Source organism: Xyrauchen texanus, chromosome 9, assembly GCF_025860055.1.
Source record: "Xyrauchen texanus isolate HMW12.3.18 chromosome 9, RBS_HiC_50CHRs, whole genome shotgun sequence".
Taxonomy (NCBI): domain Eukaryota; kingdom Metazoa; phylum Chordata; class Actinopteri; order Cypriniformes; family Catostomidae; genus Xyrauchen; species Xyrauchen texanus.
In genome coordinates this window covers 2,530,859-2,548,318 of record NC_068284.1, presented here as the reverse complement: position 1 = coordinate 2,548,318, position 17,460 = coordinate 2,530,859, and the positions used below count along the sequence as shown (strand labels likewise).

Genomic DNA, 17,460 nt, shown 5'->3' with positions numbered 1-17,460 from the left:
GCAAGTAAAGTGAAAGAGTTTTTAAAAAACGTGTTGAATTAAGTTTTTTGTTGTTTGAACAAAAACTGTTAAGGCTACATTTCTTAAATCAAGCAGTTTTCATTTATTTTATCTGTTACCAGTTAATTTATATATATATATATATATAATCTCACAAAAGTGAGTACACCCCTCACATTTTTGTAAATAACTGATTATATCTTTTCATGTGACAACACTGAAGAAATTACACTTTGCTGCAATGTAAAGTAGTGAGTGTACAGCTTGTATAACAGTGTATATTTGCTTTCCCCTCAAAATAACTCAACACACAGCCATTAATGTCTAAACCGCTCACAACAAAATTGAGTACACCCCTAGGTAAAAATGTCCAAATTGTGCCCAATTAGCCATTTTCCCTCCCTGGTGTGATGTGACTCATGGCACTCATGGAACGTGGAAATAGAGACTCCAGCCACTATTGTTAATTGCATTTCAGGGGCCAGAGCGTCTGACATCAAATCAAATTTACAAGTGCTGGCTAATGCTAAATGTAGATTTTCTAAAATTGTTATCCATGTCGGCACTAATGACGTCCGGCTTCGCCAGTCGGAGATCACTAAAGATAATGTTAAAGAAGTTTGCGAATTTGCTAAAACAATGTCAGACACTGTAATATGCTCTGGTCCCCTCCCTACTCTTCGTAGTGACGAAGTTTATATTAGATTAATGTCACTGAATGGCTGGATGTCTGAGTGGTGTCTGAAGAATAAAATAGGATTTATAGACAATTGGAAGAGTTTTTGGGGTAGACCTGACCTGCTAAAGAGAGACGGACTCCATCCCTCCAGGGAAGGTGCCGCTCTCCTCTCTAGTAATTTGGCTCATAGTCTTAATGATAGTATATGACTAACTGGGGCCCAGGTCAGGAAGCAGACAAACTGGTTAATCCGAACGTCTGCTAGCTGCCTTGAGACGTCACACAGGTCACATAAACTACAACACATAGAGACTGTATCACCTAGATATCTCATAGAGACTGTTTCTGTTCCCTGAACTACCAAACACAATACGTTCACCAAATCATTTAGAAACAATTTGATTAAGGTCAAACTTGAACAAAACAAACAAATTAAAAATACACATCATATAAAAATAGGACTACTAAACATTAGATCTCTTTCTACCAAAGCACTAATTGTTAATGAAATGATTACAGATCATAGATTGGATGCACTCTGTTTGACTGAAACCTGGCTTAAACCGGATGAATATATTAGTTTTAATGAATCTACTCCCCCAGGTTATTGTTATAAACTTGAGCCTCGTCTGAAGGGTCGAGAGGAGGTGTTGCTACAATTTACAGTGAAGTTTTTGGTGTTAATCAGAGGACAGGATATAATTGTAAGTCTTTTGAACTAATAATGCTTAATGTGACACCGTCAGTTATAAATAAAAAATCTCTGTCGTCTTTTGTCCTTGCTACAATGTATATAGATCACCCGGGCCTTATTCTGATTTCCTTGGTGAATTTGCAAATTTTTTAGCAGATCTTGTAGTTACTGTAGATAGAGCTTTAATTGTTGGTGACTTCAACATTCACATAGATAATGAAAATGATACATTGGGATTAGCATTTATCGATATTCTCAACTCTCTTGGAGTCAGACAAAATGTAACAGGACCAACTCATCACCATAATCATACGCTAGATTTAATTCTGTCATATGGTGTTGATGTTGATAATATAGAAATTCTGCAGCAGAGCAATGACATCTCGGATCATTACCTTGTCTCTTGTATGCTGCAATCAGCTAATGTTACTCAATCTACACCACGCTATCGTTCAGGTAGAACTATTCTTTCGACCACTAAAGATAGCTTCACTAAAAATCTTCCAGATCTATCTCATACACTCAATAAACCCCAAAGCCCAGAAGAACTTGACGAAATAACAAAAAATATAAATGCAGTCTTCTCTATCACTCTTTATATTGTTGCCCCACTTCGATTAAAGAAAATTAAAGAAATAAGCCCTGCGCCATGGTACAATGATCACACTCATGTTCTCAAGAGAGCAGCTCAGAAAATGGAGCGCATGTGGAAAAATACAAAATTAGAATTATTTCGTGGTGCATGGAATGATAGTGTCTGTAGATACAGACAGGCACTAAAAGCTGCCAGGTCAAGCATATTTTAGTAAACTCATAGAAAATAACCACAACAATCCTAGATGTTTATGCAATACTGTGGCTAAAACTAAGCTCTTAAAAGAGGTATCCCCTGTAATATCAGAACCTCTTCTTAATATTATTAACTCCTCGCTATGCTTAGGACATATTCCAAGAAACTTTAAAATGGCAGTTATCAAACCGCTTATTAAGAAGCCACAACTTGATCCTGGAGAATTGGCTAATTTTAGACCAATTTCAAATATCCCATTTATGTCAAAAATACTAGAAAAAGTAGTATCCTCTCAAATATGTTCATTTCTACAGAGAAATAGTTCACACGAAGAATTTCAGTCAGGATTTAGGCCTCATCACAGTACATAGACTGCAATTATCAGAGTTACAAATGACTTGCTCTTATCTTTGCTTTTAGATCTTAGTGCTGCATTCGACACGATAGATCATGACATTCTCTTGAATAGGCTAGAGAATTATGTTGGCATTTGTGGAGTTGCATTAGCATGGTTTAGGTAATATTTAGCAGACCGCTACCACTTTGTCTATGTAAATGAAGAATTGTCAAACCAAACAAAAGTAAAATATGGAATGCCACAGGGATCAGTTTTAGGGCCTCTGCTTTTCTCCATGTATATGCTTCCCCTGGGAGATATTATCAGGAATCGTGGAATAAGTTTCCACTGCTATGCCGACGATACACAACTTTATATTTCTTCAAAACCTGATGAGATTTCACAATTCTCTAAATTAGCAGCGTGTATCAATGAAATAAAAGATTGGATGGCCAGAAATGTCCTTCTACTCAATTCTGACAAAACAGAGGTACTAATTATTGGACAAAATCTTCAACAGTGAAGAACTTAGGTGTTATATTTGAAACCAATCTCAATCTCAAAATCTATGTTTAAACACTGACCCTTAACACTTACTTAGTTTAATAATTTTAAATCATAACTATATGTTTAACTATACATAAGTAATATTTACATTATATTCATGATATTAGCCAGAGGGGAACTGGCTCCCACAGTGAGTCTGGTTTCTCCCAAGGTTATTTTTCCTCCATTAATCAACATCTTATGGAGTTTTGTGTTCCTTGCCACAGTCGCTTTCAGCTTGCTCACTGGGGTTATTAATACAATTACTATTTAATTAATTATTTTTAAACACGATAAACAATCATATTTTATCTAATTACACAATGATGATTCATCGACATTATAGACATTAGTTTTATCGTCTGTTAATGCCCGATCTTCTGTAAAGCTGCTTTGAAACAATGTGTGTTGTGAAATGCGCTATACAAATAAAATTGACTTGACTTGACCAGATTCAACTCATCAGGTCATTAGTAGGGACTCCACGACCTGAATTGGGTGTGTCAGATAAGGGAGATAAACAAAATGTGCATTGTAGGGGGGCCTCCAGGAACAGGGTTGGGAACCACTGCTTTAACGCAATTGATTCATTTAAAAAAAAACAAAAAAACACGTTTGTATTAATCACGATTAATGTCATTTATGATTAATACAACATAAACTAGCATAAACACTGGGAGAGCAGAACCTTTGTAATGTAAACTCAACAGCGCTTCCTTGTCAGTGATAAAATGATGGAGAAAGAACCTCTTAGCGCTATTTAATGTGCAAAAAAAGCCTAGATTGGACTTGTGATAGAAATAAGTTTTCAGCCTACGTAAAGAACATTTTAATTACCATAGAAGAACTTCAAGTCTTAACTATCACCAAAATGCAGAATGAGAAGTTTTAGTCTGCAAGTGCTTTTTATGTGGAGTTCAAAGCAGTGTTTGACAATGGTGCCGACGCCCTGACGCAAATCATGAACGCAGCTTCACGATTGCTGTAGGAAAGTGGATAGCCACATTCTACCGGGTGTCTACCAATCTCTTTGTGATGAACTACAAACAAAAAAATATTTTTATTAAAAACTTGACTGACAGCACTATTTATTACTTATATTTATTGAAACATTACCACAAACTGAATTTTTGGATTGATTATAATTTCTGCCAGCATTTAGAGTAGAAATAAAGCATGGACAATGTTAGTGTAACATTTCTATTCATGTTTTTTTTTTATATATAACTTTGATAAGAATAGTTAAATCTGCTATAATATGTTGGCTATTTTACATCAGATGTATCATTTGGCTGTTCACTTTTAAAATTCCTCTTATTTTGTAAATAAATAATGTGAAGAACTAGATGTGTTTTGTGATTAAATATATTTTCTATGCTTACATAGAATTTTACTGAATATTTTCTTAAGTTTTGAGAGAAAAGGGATAAAACGGGATAGAATCAATAATGTAAGGTTAACCCATGGTTATCTGCAGGTACAGTGCATCCGGAAATTATTCACAGCGCTTCAATTTTTACACATTTTGTTATGTTACAGCCTTATTCCAAAATGGATTAAATTCATTATTTCCCTCAAAATTCTACAAAGAGTACCCCATAATGACAACGTGAAAGAAGTTTGTTTGAAATTTTTGCAGATTTATTAAAAATAAAAAAATCACATGTACATAAGTATTCACAGCCTTTGCCATGACACTCAAAATTGAGCTCAGGTGCATCCTGTTTCCACTGATCATCCTTGAGGTGTTTTTAAAACTTGATTGGAGTCCACCTGTGGTATATTCAGTTGATTGGACATGATTTGGAAAGGCACACACCTGTATATAAAATCCCACAGTTAACTGTGCATGTCAGAGCACAAACCAAGCCAGGAAGTCCAAGGAATTGTCTGTAGACCTCCGAGACAGGATTGTATCGAGGCACAGATCTGGGGAAGGGTACAGAAACATTTCTGCAGCATTGAAGGTCCCAATGAGCACAGTGGCCTCCATCATCCATAAATGGAAGAAGTTTGGAACCACCAGGACTCTTCCTAGAGCTGCAAGCCCGGCCAAACTGAGCAATTGGGGGAGAAGGGCCTTAGTCAGGGAGGTGACGAAGAACCTGATGGTAACCCTGACAGAGCTCCAGCGTTTCTCTGTGGAGAGAGGAGAACCTTCCAGAAGAACAACCATCTCTGCAGCACTCCACCAATCAGGCCTGTATGGTAGAGTGGCCAGAAGGAAGGCACTCCTCAGTAAAAGGCACAGGACAGCCCACATGGAGTTTGCCAAAAGGCATCTGAAGGACTCTCAGACCATGAGAAACTAAATTCTCTTGTCTGATGAAACAAATATTGAACTCTTTGGCCTGAATGGCAAGCATCATGTTTGGAGGAAACCAGGCACCACTCATCACCTGGCCAATACCATCCCTACAGTGAGGCATGGTGGTGGCAGCATTATGCTGTGGGGTTTTATTTCAGCAGCAGGAACTGGGAGACTAATCATGATCGAGTGAAAGATGAATACAGCAATGTACAGAGATATCCTTGAAGAAAACCTGCTCCAGAGCGCTCTGGACCTCAGACTGGAAGGTTCATCTTCCAACAGGACAACGACCCTAAGCACACAGCCAAGATAAAAAAGGAGTGGCTATGGGACAACTCTGTGAAATGTCCTTGAGTGGCCCAGCCAGATCCCAGACTTGAACCCGATTGAAAATCTCTGGAGAGATCTGAAAATGGCTGTGCCCCATCCAACCTGATGGAGCTTGAGAGGTCCTGCAATGAAGAATGGAAGAAACTGCCCAAAAATAGGTGTGCCAAGCTCATAGCATCATATAAAAAAAAGACTTGAGGCTGTAATTGGTGCCAAAGGTGCTTCAAAGTTTAGTTTTTATTTTTAATACATTTGCAAAGATTTTAAACAAACTTCTTTCACGTTGTCATTATGGGGTATTGTTTGTAGAATTTTGAGGAAAATAATGAATTTAATAAATTTTGGAATAAGGCTGTAACATAACAAAATGTGGATAAAGTGAAGTGCTGTGAATACTTTATGGATGCACTGTAAGGTAGTATTTGTAATGTAATGTCATTTTGACCATGCTTCTTTAAGAGACGTTCTGGCATACGTAGTTGTCCCTATGTCTCATACTTTGTATGTGCATTGCAGTACTAAGTAAAAGGTAGAGCATGGCTCTGTACTGAAGCTCTGTGTCAGTTGTATTCAATTACATTACAGTATTTAAAACATATGACTACATTAGTGGAATGCAATGACAAACATTTAGTCGACGTTGCTAGTATGAAAATATATTTTGGTCTTACTCACCACGTTCCAACAACGTACAATAATAACATCACCACGAAGAATGGGAATCACAATTATGCCATTGCAACATCATTTGGAACGTCACTGCAGTGAATTTGGGCGGGTCTGATTACGTGTTCACTAGGGTGCGAATTAAGCCTAGTTTATATTTGACATAGCCAAATTAGGGTTTGCGAGGGTTCATGCGCACAAAGTGACGTCGTTGTGGTGTCGCCTAGATCAGAGGGGTTACCAGGATATCATGTTTGGGGGGGGGCATTTGGCTTGTTTGGGGGGGCAACATAAACAATTGAAAAAATCGAGTAAAATTAAGCTATACTACACACAATCTGTTTTAGTGCATATCTTTTTCTAAGCCAGGAACCCAGAGATAGGCACAGGGCCCCTATTAGACTATAGGGCTTAAACTGGATTTTTGTTGTGTCAGACCTCACTCATCTGCTAGCGATGGAAAACAATCCACTTTTAAATTGTAATTTATCATCGGATGCAGAGGCGTTTCCAGCATTGAAGGACATCCGGGGCTTAGCCCAGACAATTTTATTTTCACACTAGCAACCACTTCCCTGTAGTCCAAAGCTGGTGAGAGGGTATTCTTTGAGTTTTGCTCTGGCTGGGCCTGTTTCTACAGTTCCTAAATCTTCCACTCTAGTACTATCCTCGACTAACTCATCCTCTCTCCTCCCTGAATCATCTGTGATGCAAAAGAACAGATACAGCACATAATTTATTGCAAATCAGCTTCAAACAATTCATCAGGTGCTACATATGTCGAATTGTAGACCAATACCATTGAAGAAAATGTATTGGGAAGAGCAGATCAGTGGGATTGCCCTAATATCTATCATGACTCTTGAATTTTCATGTATATTAACATAAAGTCATCACAAAAGAGTTATATTATAGTGAGTAAAGTGAGGTAAAAAAAATATTGAATATAAATAATTTATATTTTTTGACATAAATAGTCAAAATGATGTATAAGATCCTAGATTAAAGCAATACATGAATGAATTTAGTCTAAGTTCATTGACACACTATGGCATCGAACTGTATATAATTCTCATCATCTCTATGAGAATAATTCATCTGTCAAAATCCTTTCATTAGGATCATTAAGATAAACAATGTTTCACTTTTAACTTTCTCTAAAGTAAAGTGACTTATTAATTGTTCCCAGTTTCCATGCCTGATTCTGGCACAGCTGCAGCTCCTCAGTCTGTAGCTCATCTTTGCTACACTCTACAAAACCATTTAATCAAATCAAAGTGTATATTTCCTACATACTACTATCACAAAACAAGTCACACATACATTTTATGTTAATGCTTATTGGTTATCCTTAGCAAAAACAACACCTGATAAACAAGAAAAGTATGCTCCGAACAGGGATTGAACCGCAGTGTCCAGCGTGAGTGGCGACTGCATTAACTCGGAGCTACCAAGCTACATCAATCTAAACAAGGAGGTTAGAGGCTACAATTCTTGAGGTTTAGGCTACTGTGGGTGAAAGCCAGCTAGATGATGATCTTAAGACTTTAAGGACAAAAACAAATGTGAATTCTTTCCCACTGACTTCTTTCGGAAAAATCCCCAAAGCCTCATTTGCTTAATTTTTGCTGTCTTTCCTGCTAATTGCCGTTAACTCGCCACTAAGTAACGTTAGTTGATGTCAACAACTGTGCAAGCTCCTCCTCTACCTGCTGCATATTCAACAGAGAGGAAGAAATGGAGTCGCCCATAGGCTACCGACAGCAAAGGAACTTATTCTATAGGCTAGATTATGCCTATGTCTATTTTTACAGGCTGTATGCAGTATGTGCAAAGCCAAAGCACAATGACATAGGCTTTTGTCCGGTTTCATATTTGTCAGTCAACTATTCAAAATACATTCGGGGCTACACTCAAAATAACAGATAGACAGATTATTTCTCAAATTCTCAGGGGAGGCAGAGCTTATCCTAGGGGAGGCACTGCCTCCCCCAGCCTCCCCCTAGACACGCCCCTGGCCTAGATTTTTTACTTTCCATGCGGTGCACACGCAGTGCTTCAATGCCATTAGACGAATTCAAGGAAAGAGTTAATATAGATGTGCTTGAGCTTTTGAGGCAGTGTAAAACTACTGAAAATAATAATAAAATGAAAATGTTTTCACAGTTGCTGCAGGTCACATTATCAAGTAGTGTACAGAAGCATTTAAAAAAGCATTGTCCAAAGATATCATAGTGATCAAAGTTTATCTTTAGGGTCAACACTTATATAATGCAACACAACACTATTTTAATGTAACAAAAATTCAGTCAGATCACTAAATGTGATGGCAGAAAAAAATCTACATTGAAGTACCATAAATGTACAGTTCAGAACCGTTTATATTATGAAACATTATAAATAAAATATATCAGCCTTCTGGAATTTGAATTTTTTTTTTATCTATCAGTATTTGTAAACACTGTAGTAAAATCAGTAGGTCAGAGGATGACTTTAAGTAGATCAAGAGTGGCCCTTCCAGGAGCAATAATTAATACACATGTAGAGGCATTGCACAGTGTTACTATACATCCCTGGGCATATTTATTGTACTTGTGTAACTACCCCTAGTAAAAAAATTATATACTTAAGCACACTTTATCCCTTAATTTTTTGAAATACACAGTATTGATTCAATGTGAACTTCTAATGTATTTTTGTGACTTTACAATTGCAACTCTATTATGCTGCAAAAATGCTGGATTTACATTTATTTTATACTGATTATATAATGTTGGCCCACACCACAACTAAATTTAGTTGGCATTAACACACAGTAATATGTACTTCTGATGCTTGAACTTATAGTATTATAGACTGGGTATTATTGGGAATGACATTAACACTGAAGAACCAAACTGACATGTTTCTCTACTTCACACAAAGGATCACATCTATCTCAAAGCAACACTAATCTCACCCAGGGTAACTCAAAATAAACTCTTTTCATAACATAAAACACATTTAACATTAAGCTGAACTCAAAACATAATTATAACCCCAATTACTTTTAAATGTTAGTTATTAAAACCCCCAAAGAGTCCCCAAAACTTATACAGACCTACCTCATTAACAGCCAAAAGCAAGCCCCCAAGCAGAAACATCAAGACGTATGACTGGACCATCTTAGCGCTGATCTACAAAGTATTTTATTTTTCAAATCACACAAAGATGCAACATGCTACTTTTAAAAATGGTATAAAACACAGGGCACACTGTACTTACGTAACGTTGTTGAATGCAGACACGAACAACAAAAGTCTGACCGAGACTGATGTAAAAGAAATTTAAAGAGAAGGAACCCATACACAAGATCCCACAGTTGAACCAATTCAGTGTTCCAGTAGTATCATCATCAATGGCTTAACATACACATTTAATACAACTTTATCAACGTATGATGACGATCCAGTCACAACAGTTCTGAAGTCACCAGTACATTGACACAGGGACAGAGTTAACAGTACACTAAACTAAAAATAGTCTCTTTCGGATATGTTTGAAATACTGTGAACTGATGAGTGAGTTGCTTAATAGCATGAGTGAACTGAGGACTTGAATGAGGGTGCAAAACATTTTAGTCAAGAGATGAAAATGAATTTTTACCATTGAGTATTGTGCATGCAGATTATATTTGAAGTTGTTATGAGTTGAATCATGGTTTCTGTAAAAATGGGTGAGTTGATTATGACTAATTTATTCACTTTATATGCTTTAGACCTGTAGAACATCCACGTTTGAATATGAGTGTCAGTATTGGGTGTTTTAGGTTAAAAAATTATTGTAAATGTAAATGATTTGGTGAATCATTTTATTTTGTAATTTTTTAACCGGTTCATTCAAATGAACCATCCAAAAGAACCAGAGGAATCGTAGGGGGGGGGGAATCTGATTTCCTATCACTAATTGTTACTATATTAGCAGCATTTTTCTGTAGTAACACCATTGTTAATGGCACCAAATCTATGGTTTCTGGGGGCCTGGGTTGCTCAGCAAGTAAAGATGCTGACACCACACCTGGAATTGCATGTTCGAGTCAGGGCCTGCTGAGTGACTCCAATCAGGCTTCCTAAGCAACCAGTTGGTCCGGTTGTTAGGGTAGGTAGAGTCACATTGGGTTAACCTCCTCGTGGTCGCTATAATGTGGTGGGGTGTGTGGTGAGTTGTGCGTGGATGCCGTGGAGAATAGCATGAGCCTCCACACGAGCTAGGTCTTTGCGGTAACGTGTTAGTGGTAACGTGCTTGTATTCATATTTTAATATGAATATTAAAAAAATTCATTGTAAATAATATAGTCTGTATATAAATCTATGTCAATTTAAAACAATTTTAAAAACAATTCAACTAAATAAAAAGTTACATGTAAAAACTGATATTAGAGAATTCTATTCATTAGATGAATAGATATTTGTTGTTTATGGTGAACAAAGAAGCAAATAAAGCCCATGTATGGGGTTAAAGTAGCATTCTAGAGTTAAAACTTTAGCACATATTTTATTCTCTGCCTAACAACAGACTCCACAGGAATGCATTAGACAAAGACAGGGCTAAACTTTGTGCACTTGTGTTGAAGCTGCACTATGAAAGTTTTTTCTATTACTGAGCAAGTACATAAACATCCATGTTTAATACTATGTTCTTGGCTAACCTGATAAGCCATTTAAATCCCAAAGTATACTTCAGTCAGATGCGAACGGTGAGGGTCCGAGGACAAGACACATATCTCGTCATCAGCATCAGATTTGTGTTACCGCACATCTCTAACTTCGCCTGGAATTATATAATTAGTGGGTCCACAAGGTGGCACACTCACATTTGAGCCTTGCTGTCACATAGAAGCACTAGAAGATGTAATTGGCGCTAAACATCCGGAGATGAAGGTAAAAACAGCAACAGTGGATGTGTAATTCTTGAGCATGTGTGAGGAGGTCTGGAGATACTTACATTTGTGTAACTCGAGTCTGAAGGAATATAAAGACATCTTAATGTTTAAACTCCTGAAGGGAAAGTCTGGTGTCTTGCGCATGCCTGTGTATGCACGCACAGAATATTATACTTTGTACACAGACTGTTCAGTGTCTTTTGTAAGTCGCTTTGGATAAAAGCATCTGCCAAATTAATAAATGTAAATGTGTCAAAATACAATGATACCTAGGTCTTAAAGGAATGTTCAGAGTTCAATACAAGTTAAGTGCAATTGAAAGCATTTGTGGCATAATGTTGATAGTGAGGCACTTATAATGGAAGTGAATGGGGGCCAATTTTTTCAAAGTTTCAAAGTATAGCCACAAGATATAAAGGATATGCGTGTAAACATGATTTTAGTGTGATAAAATCACTTGTTAACCTTTTCTGTGTAAAGTAATAGCCAATTTTACAACTTTGTTACCATGACGATGTAATGTCAACAAACCCTAAAACGACTGTAAGAAAATTACTATTTAAACAACTTTACAGCTCAAATAATACACAAGTTTTAACAGAAGAATTAATGCAAGTGCTTGAATAAAATTAAACCCCCCTAAAATTGGCCATGTTCACTTTTATTGTCCCAAATCACTTCCATTGTAAGGACATCACTGTAACCTTGATTTTTATTATTATTTATTTTTTTAAGAAATAGAGGAAGGAGTCTAAATTAATTTTTGTAGTAATCAACATAATGCCACAAGTGCTGCCGATTTAGTTTAACTTGTACTGAACCCAGAACATTCCTTTAAGAAGTGAGCTCCTCTCTCATCCAGGACTCTTATTTTGAAATTATTGTCTTGACTATTTTGCCATCAACCATTTTGTTCCGTTGCAGCAGGAAGTAGTATGATGAGTCCAGGGCAGCATTTATGTTCATCAAACATTTGCTTTCATGGCTTTCCTGAGATATTGTTTGTCTGTAAGTAATATAATGTTGATCACTTTAACATTAAACACAGTTTTATTTACTAGGCCACGAAAATGAGTTATTCTGTAGAAGTAATGTGCCTGAAACTATGCCCTGTTTGGTGCTGAATGAAGCTCCTAATGCATGCAGATTGAGAAGTGTATTTGGTTTTGTATTTGCAAATTTATAAAAACAATAAAGATATGAATAATAACTTACAGTAAATCTAAGTTATGGAAAGTCATCTCTTGAGAGGTTATTGGAATCTCATTCAAAACGTTATTTTGCTGTCTAGCTTTGCAAAACTATGCATTGTAAGGACAGTAAAATATCTAGTTTTAAATCTGAATATAAATACAGGTAAATTTAAACAAAATGTGTAAACTATATTTAAACACAATTCACAAAAATAACAAGTTAAATGTAGAAGTTACTAGTATTGAGAGATTGTTTTAATGTAATAAATGGGAAATTGCTGCTTATTTGAAGCAAATATGAGTACCATAATAAAATGGCAACATAATTTCATATCCACACAGCAATCACAATTCACACCTTCAGTGAAGCTCTTCCTGCTCCAGTTTACAGGTGAAGATAGAGGAATAAAGTGGGATATAAAGAGTCAAGTGTAACAGCTGAAGTCCATTAACTATTGCCAAAATGATGTCAATTAAAGAGGAGAAAGAAGACTTGAGTTATCCAGAGACATGGATAATAAAAAGTGAAGATACAGAGGAACAAAGAGGTTGGTGCACATATTTAATTCTTCATCATGACTGTTTGAGAAACATTAAAGTAATACAGTTTCAAGCTGTTCTCTAGATCTGGCAGCTGTTGTTTGAAAATCCTAGAAGCAGTTTGGTAAGTGTACCTGTTTAGCCCACCAAAATCTGTATTCAGACATTTCATATATTTCCATAGTTTACATGGAAAAACATGGTTCAAATTAAAGATAAATCTCGCATTTTAAGTTTTTTATGTAAATTCAAAACCATTTCTAAAATAATAAATGAAAATATTTCATGAAATACTGTATGTGAAAAGTTTGGATGTACCCTCTAAGCCCATTGGTGTTCCAATTAAACCCACTTTTTGATTAATTGAAAAATATCAATGTTTGTATTCTTTAAAATTATATCCAACATGACTGGTAAAAGTAATTTAACATTTACTGCAACGCAGAATGTATTCTATATTATGTGAAATACATCAGTAGGTGAACAATGAATGTAGTTAGTGAACAGACTAAATGTATGTATGTACACTCACCTAAAGGATTATTAGGAACACCTGTTCAATTTCTCATTAATGCAATTTTCTAATCAACCAATCACATGGCAGTTGCTTCAATGCATTTAGGGGTGTGGTCCTGGTCAAGACAATCTCCTGAACTCCAAACTGAATGTCAGAATGGGAAAGAAAGGTGATTTAAGCAATTTTGAGCGTGGCATGGTTGTTGGTGCCAGACGGGCAGGTCTGAGTATTTCACAATCTGCTCAGTTACTGGGATTTTCACGCACAACCATTTATAGGGTTTACAAAGAATGGTGTGAAAAGGAAAAACATCCAGTATCGCGGCAGTCCTGTGGGCGAAAATGCCTTGTTGATGCTAGAGGTCAGAGGAGAATGGGCCAACTGATTCAAGCTGATAGAAGAGCAACTTTGCCTGAAATAACCACTCGTTACAACCGAGGTATGCAGCAAAGCATTTGTGAAGCCACAACACACACAACCTTGAGGCGGATGGGCTACAACAGCAGAAGACCCCACCGGGTACCACTCATCTCCACTACAAATAGGAAAAAGAGGCTACAATTTGCAAGAGCTCACCAAAATTGGACAGTTGCCTGTCCAATGTTGCCTGGTCTGATGAGTCTCGATTTCTGTTGAGACATTCAGATGGTAGAGTCAGAATTTGGCGTAAACAGAATGAGAACATGGATCCATCATGGCTTGTTACCACTGTGCAGGCTGGTGGTGGTGGTGTAATGGTGTGGGGGATGTTTTCTTGGCACATTTTAGGCCCCTTAGTGCCAATTGGGCATCGTTTAAATGCCACGGCCTACCTGAGCATTGTTTCTGACCATGTCCATCCCTTTATGGCCACCATGTACCCATCCTCTGATGGCTACTTCCAGCAGGATAATGCACCATGTCACAAAGCTCGAATCATTTCAAATTGGTTTCTTGAACATGACAATGAGTTCACTGTACTAAAATGGCCCCCACAGTCACCAGATCTCAACCCAATAGAGCATCATTGGGATGTGGTGGAACGGGAGCTTCGTGCCCTGGATGTGCATCCCACAAATCTCCATCAACTGCAAGATGCTATCCTATCAATATGGGCCAACATTTCTAAAGAATGCTTTCGTAGAATTAAGGCAGTTCTGAAGGCGAAAGGGGGTCAAACTCAGTATTAGTATGGTGTTCCTAATAATCCTTTAGGTGAGTGTATATCTTTCTAATATATATATATATATATATATATATATATATATATATATATATATATATATATATATGTGTGTGTGTGTGTGTGTGTGTGTATGTTTATCAGTATTTATATAGATGTATATAGGTACTGTGTGTGTTCACCCAATATAGTTCACCCATAGTTCACCCAAAAATAAAAATTTGCTGATAATTTACTCACCCTCAGGCCATCCAAGATGTATCTGATTTTCTTTCTTCATCAAAACAGAATTTACAAAATAAAAATTGTCAGTTGTACAGTATTTATTTTTTCTTGTATTTGTCACAATTCATTCTTCTCTTTTTAGATTTCATGGATGTGAAAGAGGAAATCCAAGAGCTGAATGACAAGGAGGAGAAATATCAGAATGATAAATCTGATTTTATTTTTGGTGAAAAATATTCAAATTGCTCACAGATTAAAAATAATTTCTCACAAAAAACTACTCGAACAAAAGCCAAAAATACATTCACATGCCCTCAGTGTGGAAAGGGTTACACACACAAAGGACACTTTAAGATTCACATGATGATTCACACTGGAGAGAAGCCTTTTACATGCTCTCAATGTGGAAAGAGTTTTGCACTAAAAGCAGTTCTTAAGAAGCACCTGCGACTACACACCGGAGAGAGGCCTTTCGTTTGCCCTGAGTGTGGAAAGAGTTTCAGAGACAAAGGACACCTTAAGAGTCACATGATGATTCACACTGGAGAGAAGCCTTTTACATGCTCTCAATGTGGAAAGAGGTTTGCAACAAAAGGAGATCTTATAAAGCACCTGAGAATTCACACTGGAGAGAGGCCTTTCATTTGCCCTGAGTGTGGAAAGAGTTTCATACAAAATGTACACCTTAAGAGTCACCTACGAATTCACTTCGTGGAGAAGCCTTTTTCATGTCTTTAGTGTGAAAAGAGTTTCAAACAAGCGTCTCACAATTTCACAAACTATTGTAATTCACCCGCAGGACAAGTTGACTGACAGTATTATCAAGTATACACCATCGGAGGGTTTAAAACAAATGTTTTCAATTGGAAAATACTAATTGTATCTTATTTATATGTATATCTACTTGTTATACATTTTCCTAAAACCCTGCATGTTACGAAATAAAACGTGACGACATCTAAATGCTCCAAGAGCCTGTATAATGCATGCAATAATACTCAAATCCCAACCAACAAAACAAATATTCAGTGCGATCAATTATTAATGACAGTACAGCTGTTAACGATAGTTAAAGGTGGAGTGTGTAATTTTCATCCAATACACTTTTTGGTCATATTCTGTGAATATTTCTTCACGGTCCGCTAGCTGTCCGTTCTGTGTGCACGCTAAAAAATAATCTGCTGTATGTACACAGCCCTGGCTCTGTAAATGGGAAAATAATCAATGTGGATTGGACCGATCCACACAGCATTGGCAATGGGCATGCATGAATTTGGGGTGCAGAGCTTCTGAAGTAGCACTGAAGGGAAGGATGGGTTTGTTTGGCCTTTGAGTTTAAATATCAAAAGTCTTTCTCAGTAATCGCTTACTCCATCCACATTTAACATGAAAACCAGTTGATACATAACACCGGCAATGTTATCAGACAAAGTGATTCCTCTGCAATGCTTTCTGTCCAGTGTATATATGTTATAGTGGTCTAGTTTATTACGTTAAAAATGTTTATAATCTTTTCTTTAGAATTACCTATTTGTTAATAGGGAATCAGAGAGCGAAAGGGCGTGACGAGTCAAAGGCAAGGGTCTTCAACAGGGGGTCCGCAAATTATTGCTTGATCCACCATTGGCACTCACACGCGAGCAATAGCTAGAGATAAGTGTATGTATTTTAATCCATCGACATGTTAAAGTTCCTCACACATGCATGCCAAAACTTCCTCTTTCTTTTTAGTCCTTACTCATATTTGCGCGTCCTGTTGTATTTTGTTATGAACTGATTGGAACCCCAAACTATTAAAGTGTGACAAAACTGAGCTAGTCAGCAGTAGCGTGCAGTGCAGACAAACAAGTCACGCACCCATGCTCATCATGAACCGCTCAAAGTGCAACATACATCAGGTTGAGCTGCGCTGCAGTAGAGGGTCATGTTAGTAAATGCGCCTGCTTTGCGTTGATCACGCTGTGCCGTTGAGCTGATGACGGCCTACAGTTTATTTTATTATTAGTTGCGTTTGCTTTAAATACAATAGTCTACTTGGCTAGTGTAGCCTAAATAAATAGCTACTGCTGAGATTATCAAGCTGGTATACGCGGTCCTTAATGTTCCACACACACAAGACTCAAAACAACATAATAAAGGTGCACTCAGTCATTGTTTTCCTCATTGCAATGTTTTACTCCTAATGAAATTAAATGTTTAAATATATGTAAAAATGTATCACTCACATGAGATGAAGACTCAATAGTAGTAACCTTATAAAAAAATATATTCTGCATGGACAGGGTCTGTCTGTGTGTATCTGTCTATCTATCTGTCTATGTATCTGTCTCCTGTAAGGAGGGGTATGGAACCGTGAATTAACAAAGAAAATTATAAATGTCACTTGAAAAGATTTGCAGACCCCTGCTGTGCCTTATTTAATGATTATTTCAATAGCTTTACAATATAAACATTAAGTATGTACATACATGGTAGCCTACCATACATGTTTTTATAGGCATCAAATGCAACACTCAGTTTTATACAATATATAACAGGGGTCCCGGCT

At 36.9% G+C, this 17,460-nt stretch overlaps 1 protein-coding gene across 1 annotated transcript in view; it reads left to right on the top strand.

The window, feature by feature from the left end:
- The first annotated feature begins 12,198 nt into the window (after positions 1 to 12,198).
- LOC127648824 (gastrula zinc finger protein XlCGF57.1-like) overlaps positions 12,199 to 17,460 on the top strand; it is a 34,324-nt gene continuing 29,062 nt past the window's right edge. Inside the window, exons 1-3 of the mRNA XM_052133603.1 lie at positions 12,199 to 12,283; positions 12,811 to 13,016; positions 15,055 to 15,623. Of these exons, the coding sequence (XP_051989563.1) occupies positions 12,932 to 13,016; positions 15,055 to 15,623 (654 nt within the window). The 5' untranslated portion in view covers positions 12,199 to 12,283; positions 12,811 to 12,931. The remainder of the gene's footprint in view (positions 12,284 to 12,810; positions 13,017 to 15,054; positions 15,624 to 17,460) is intronic.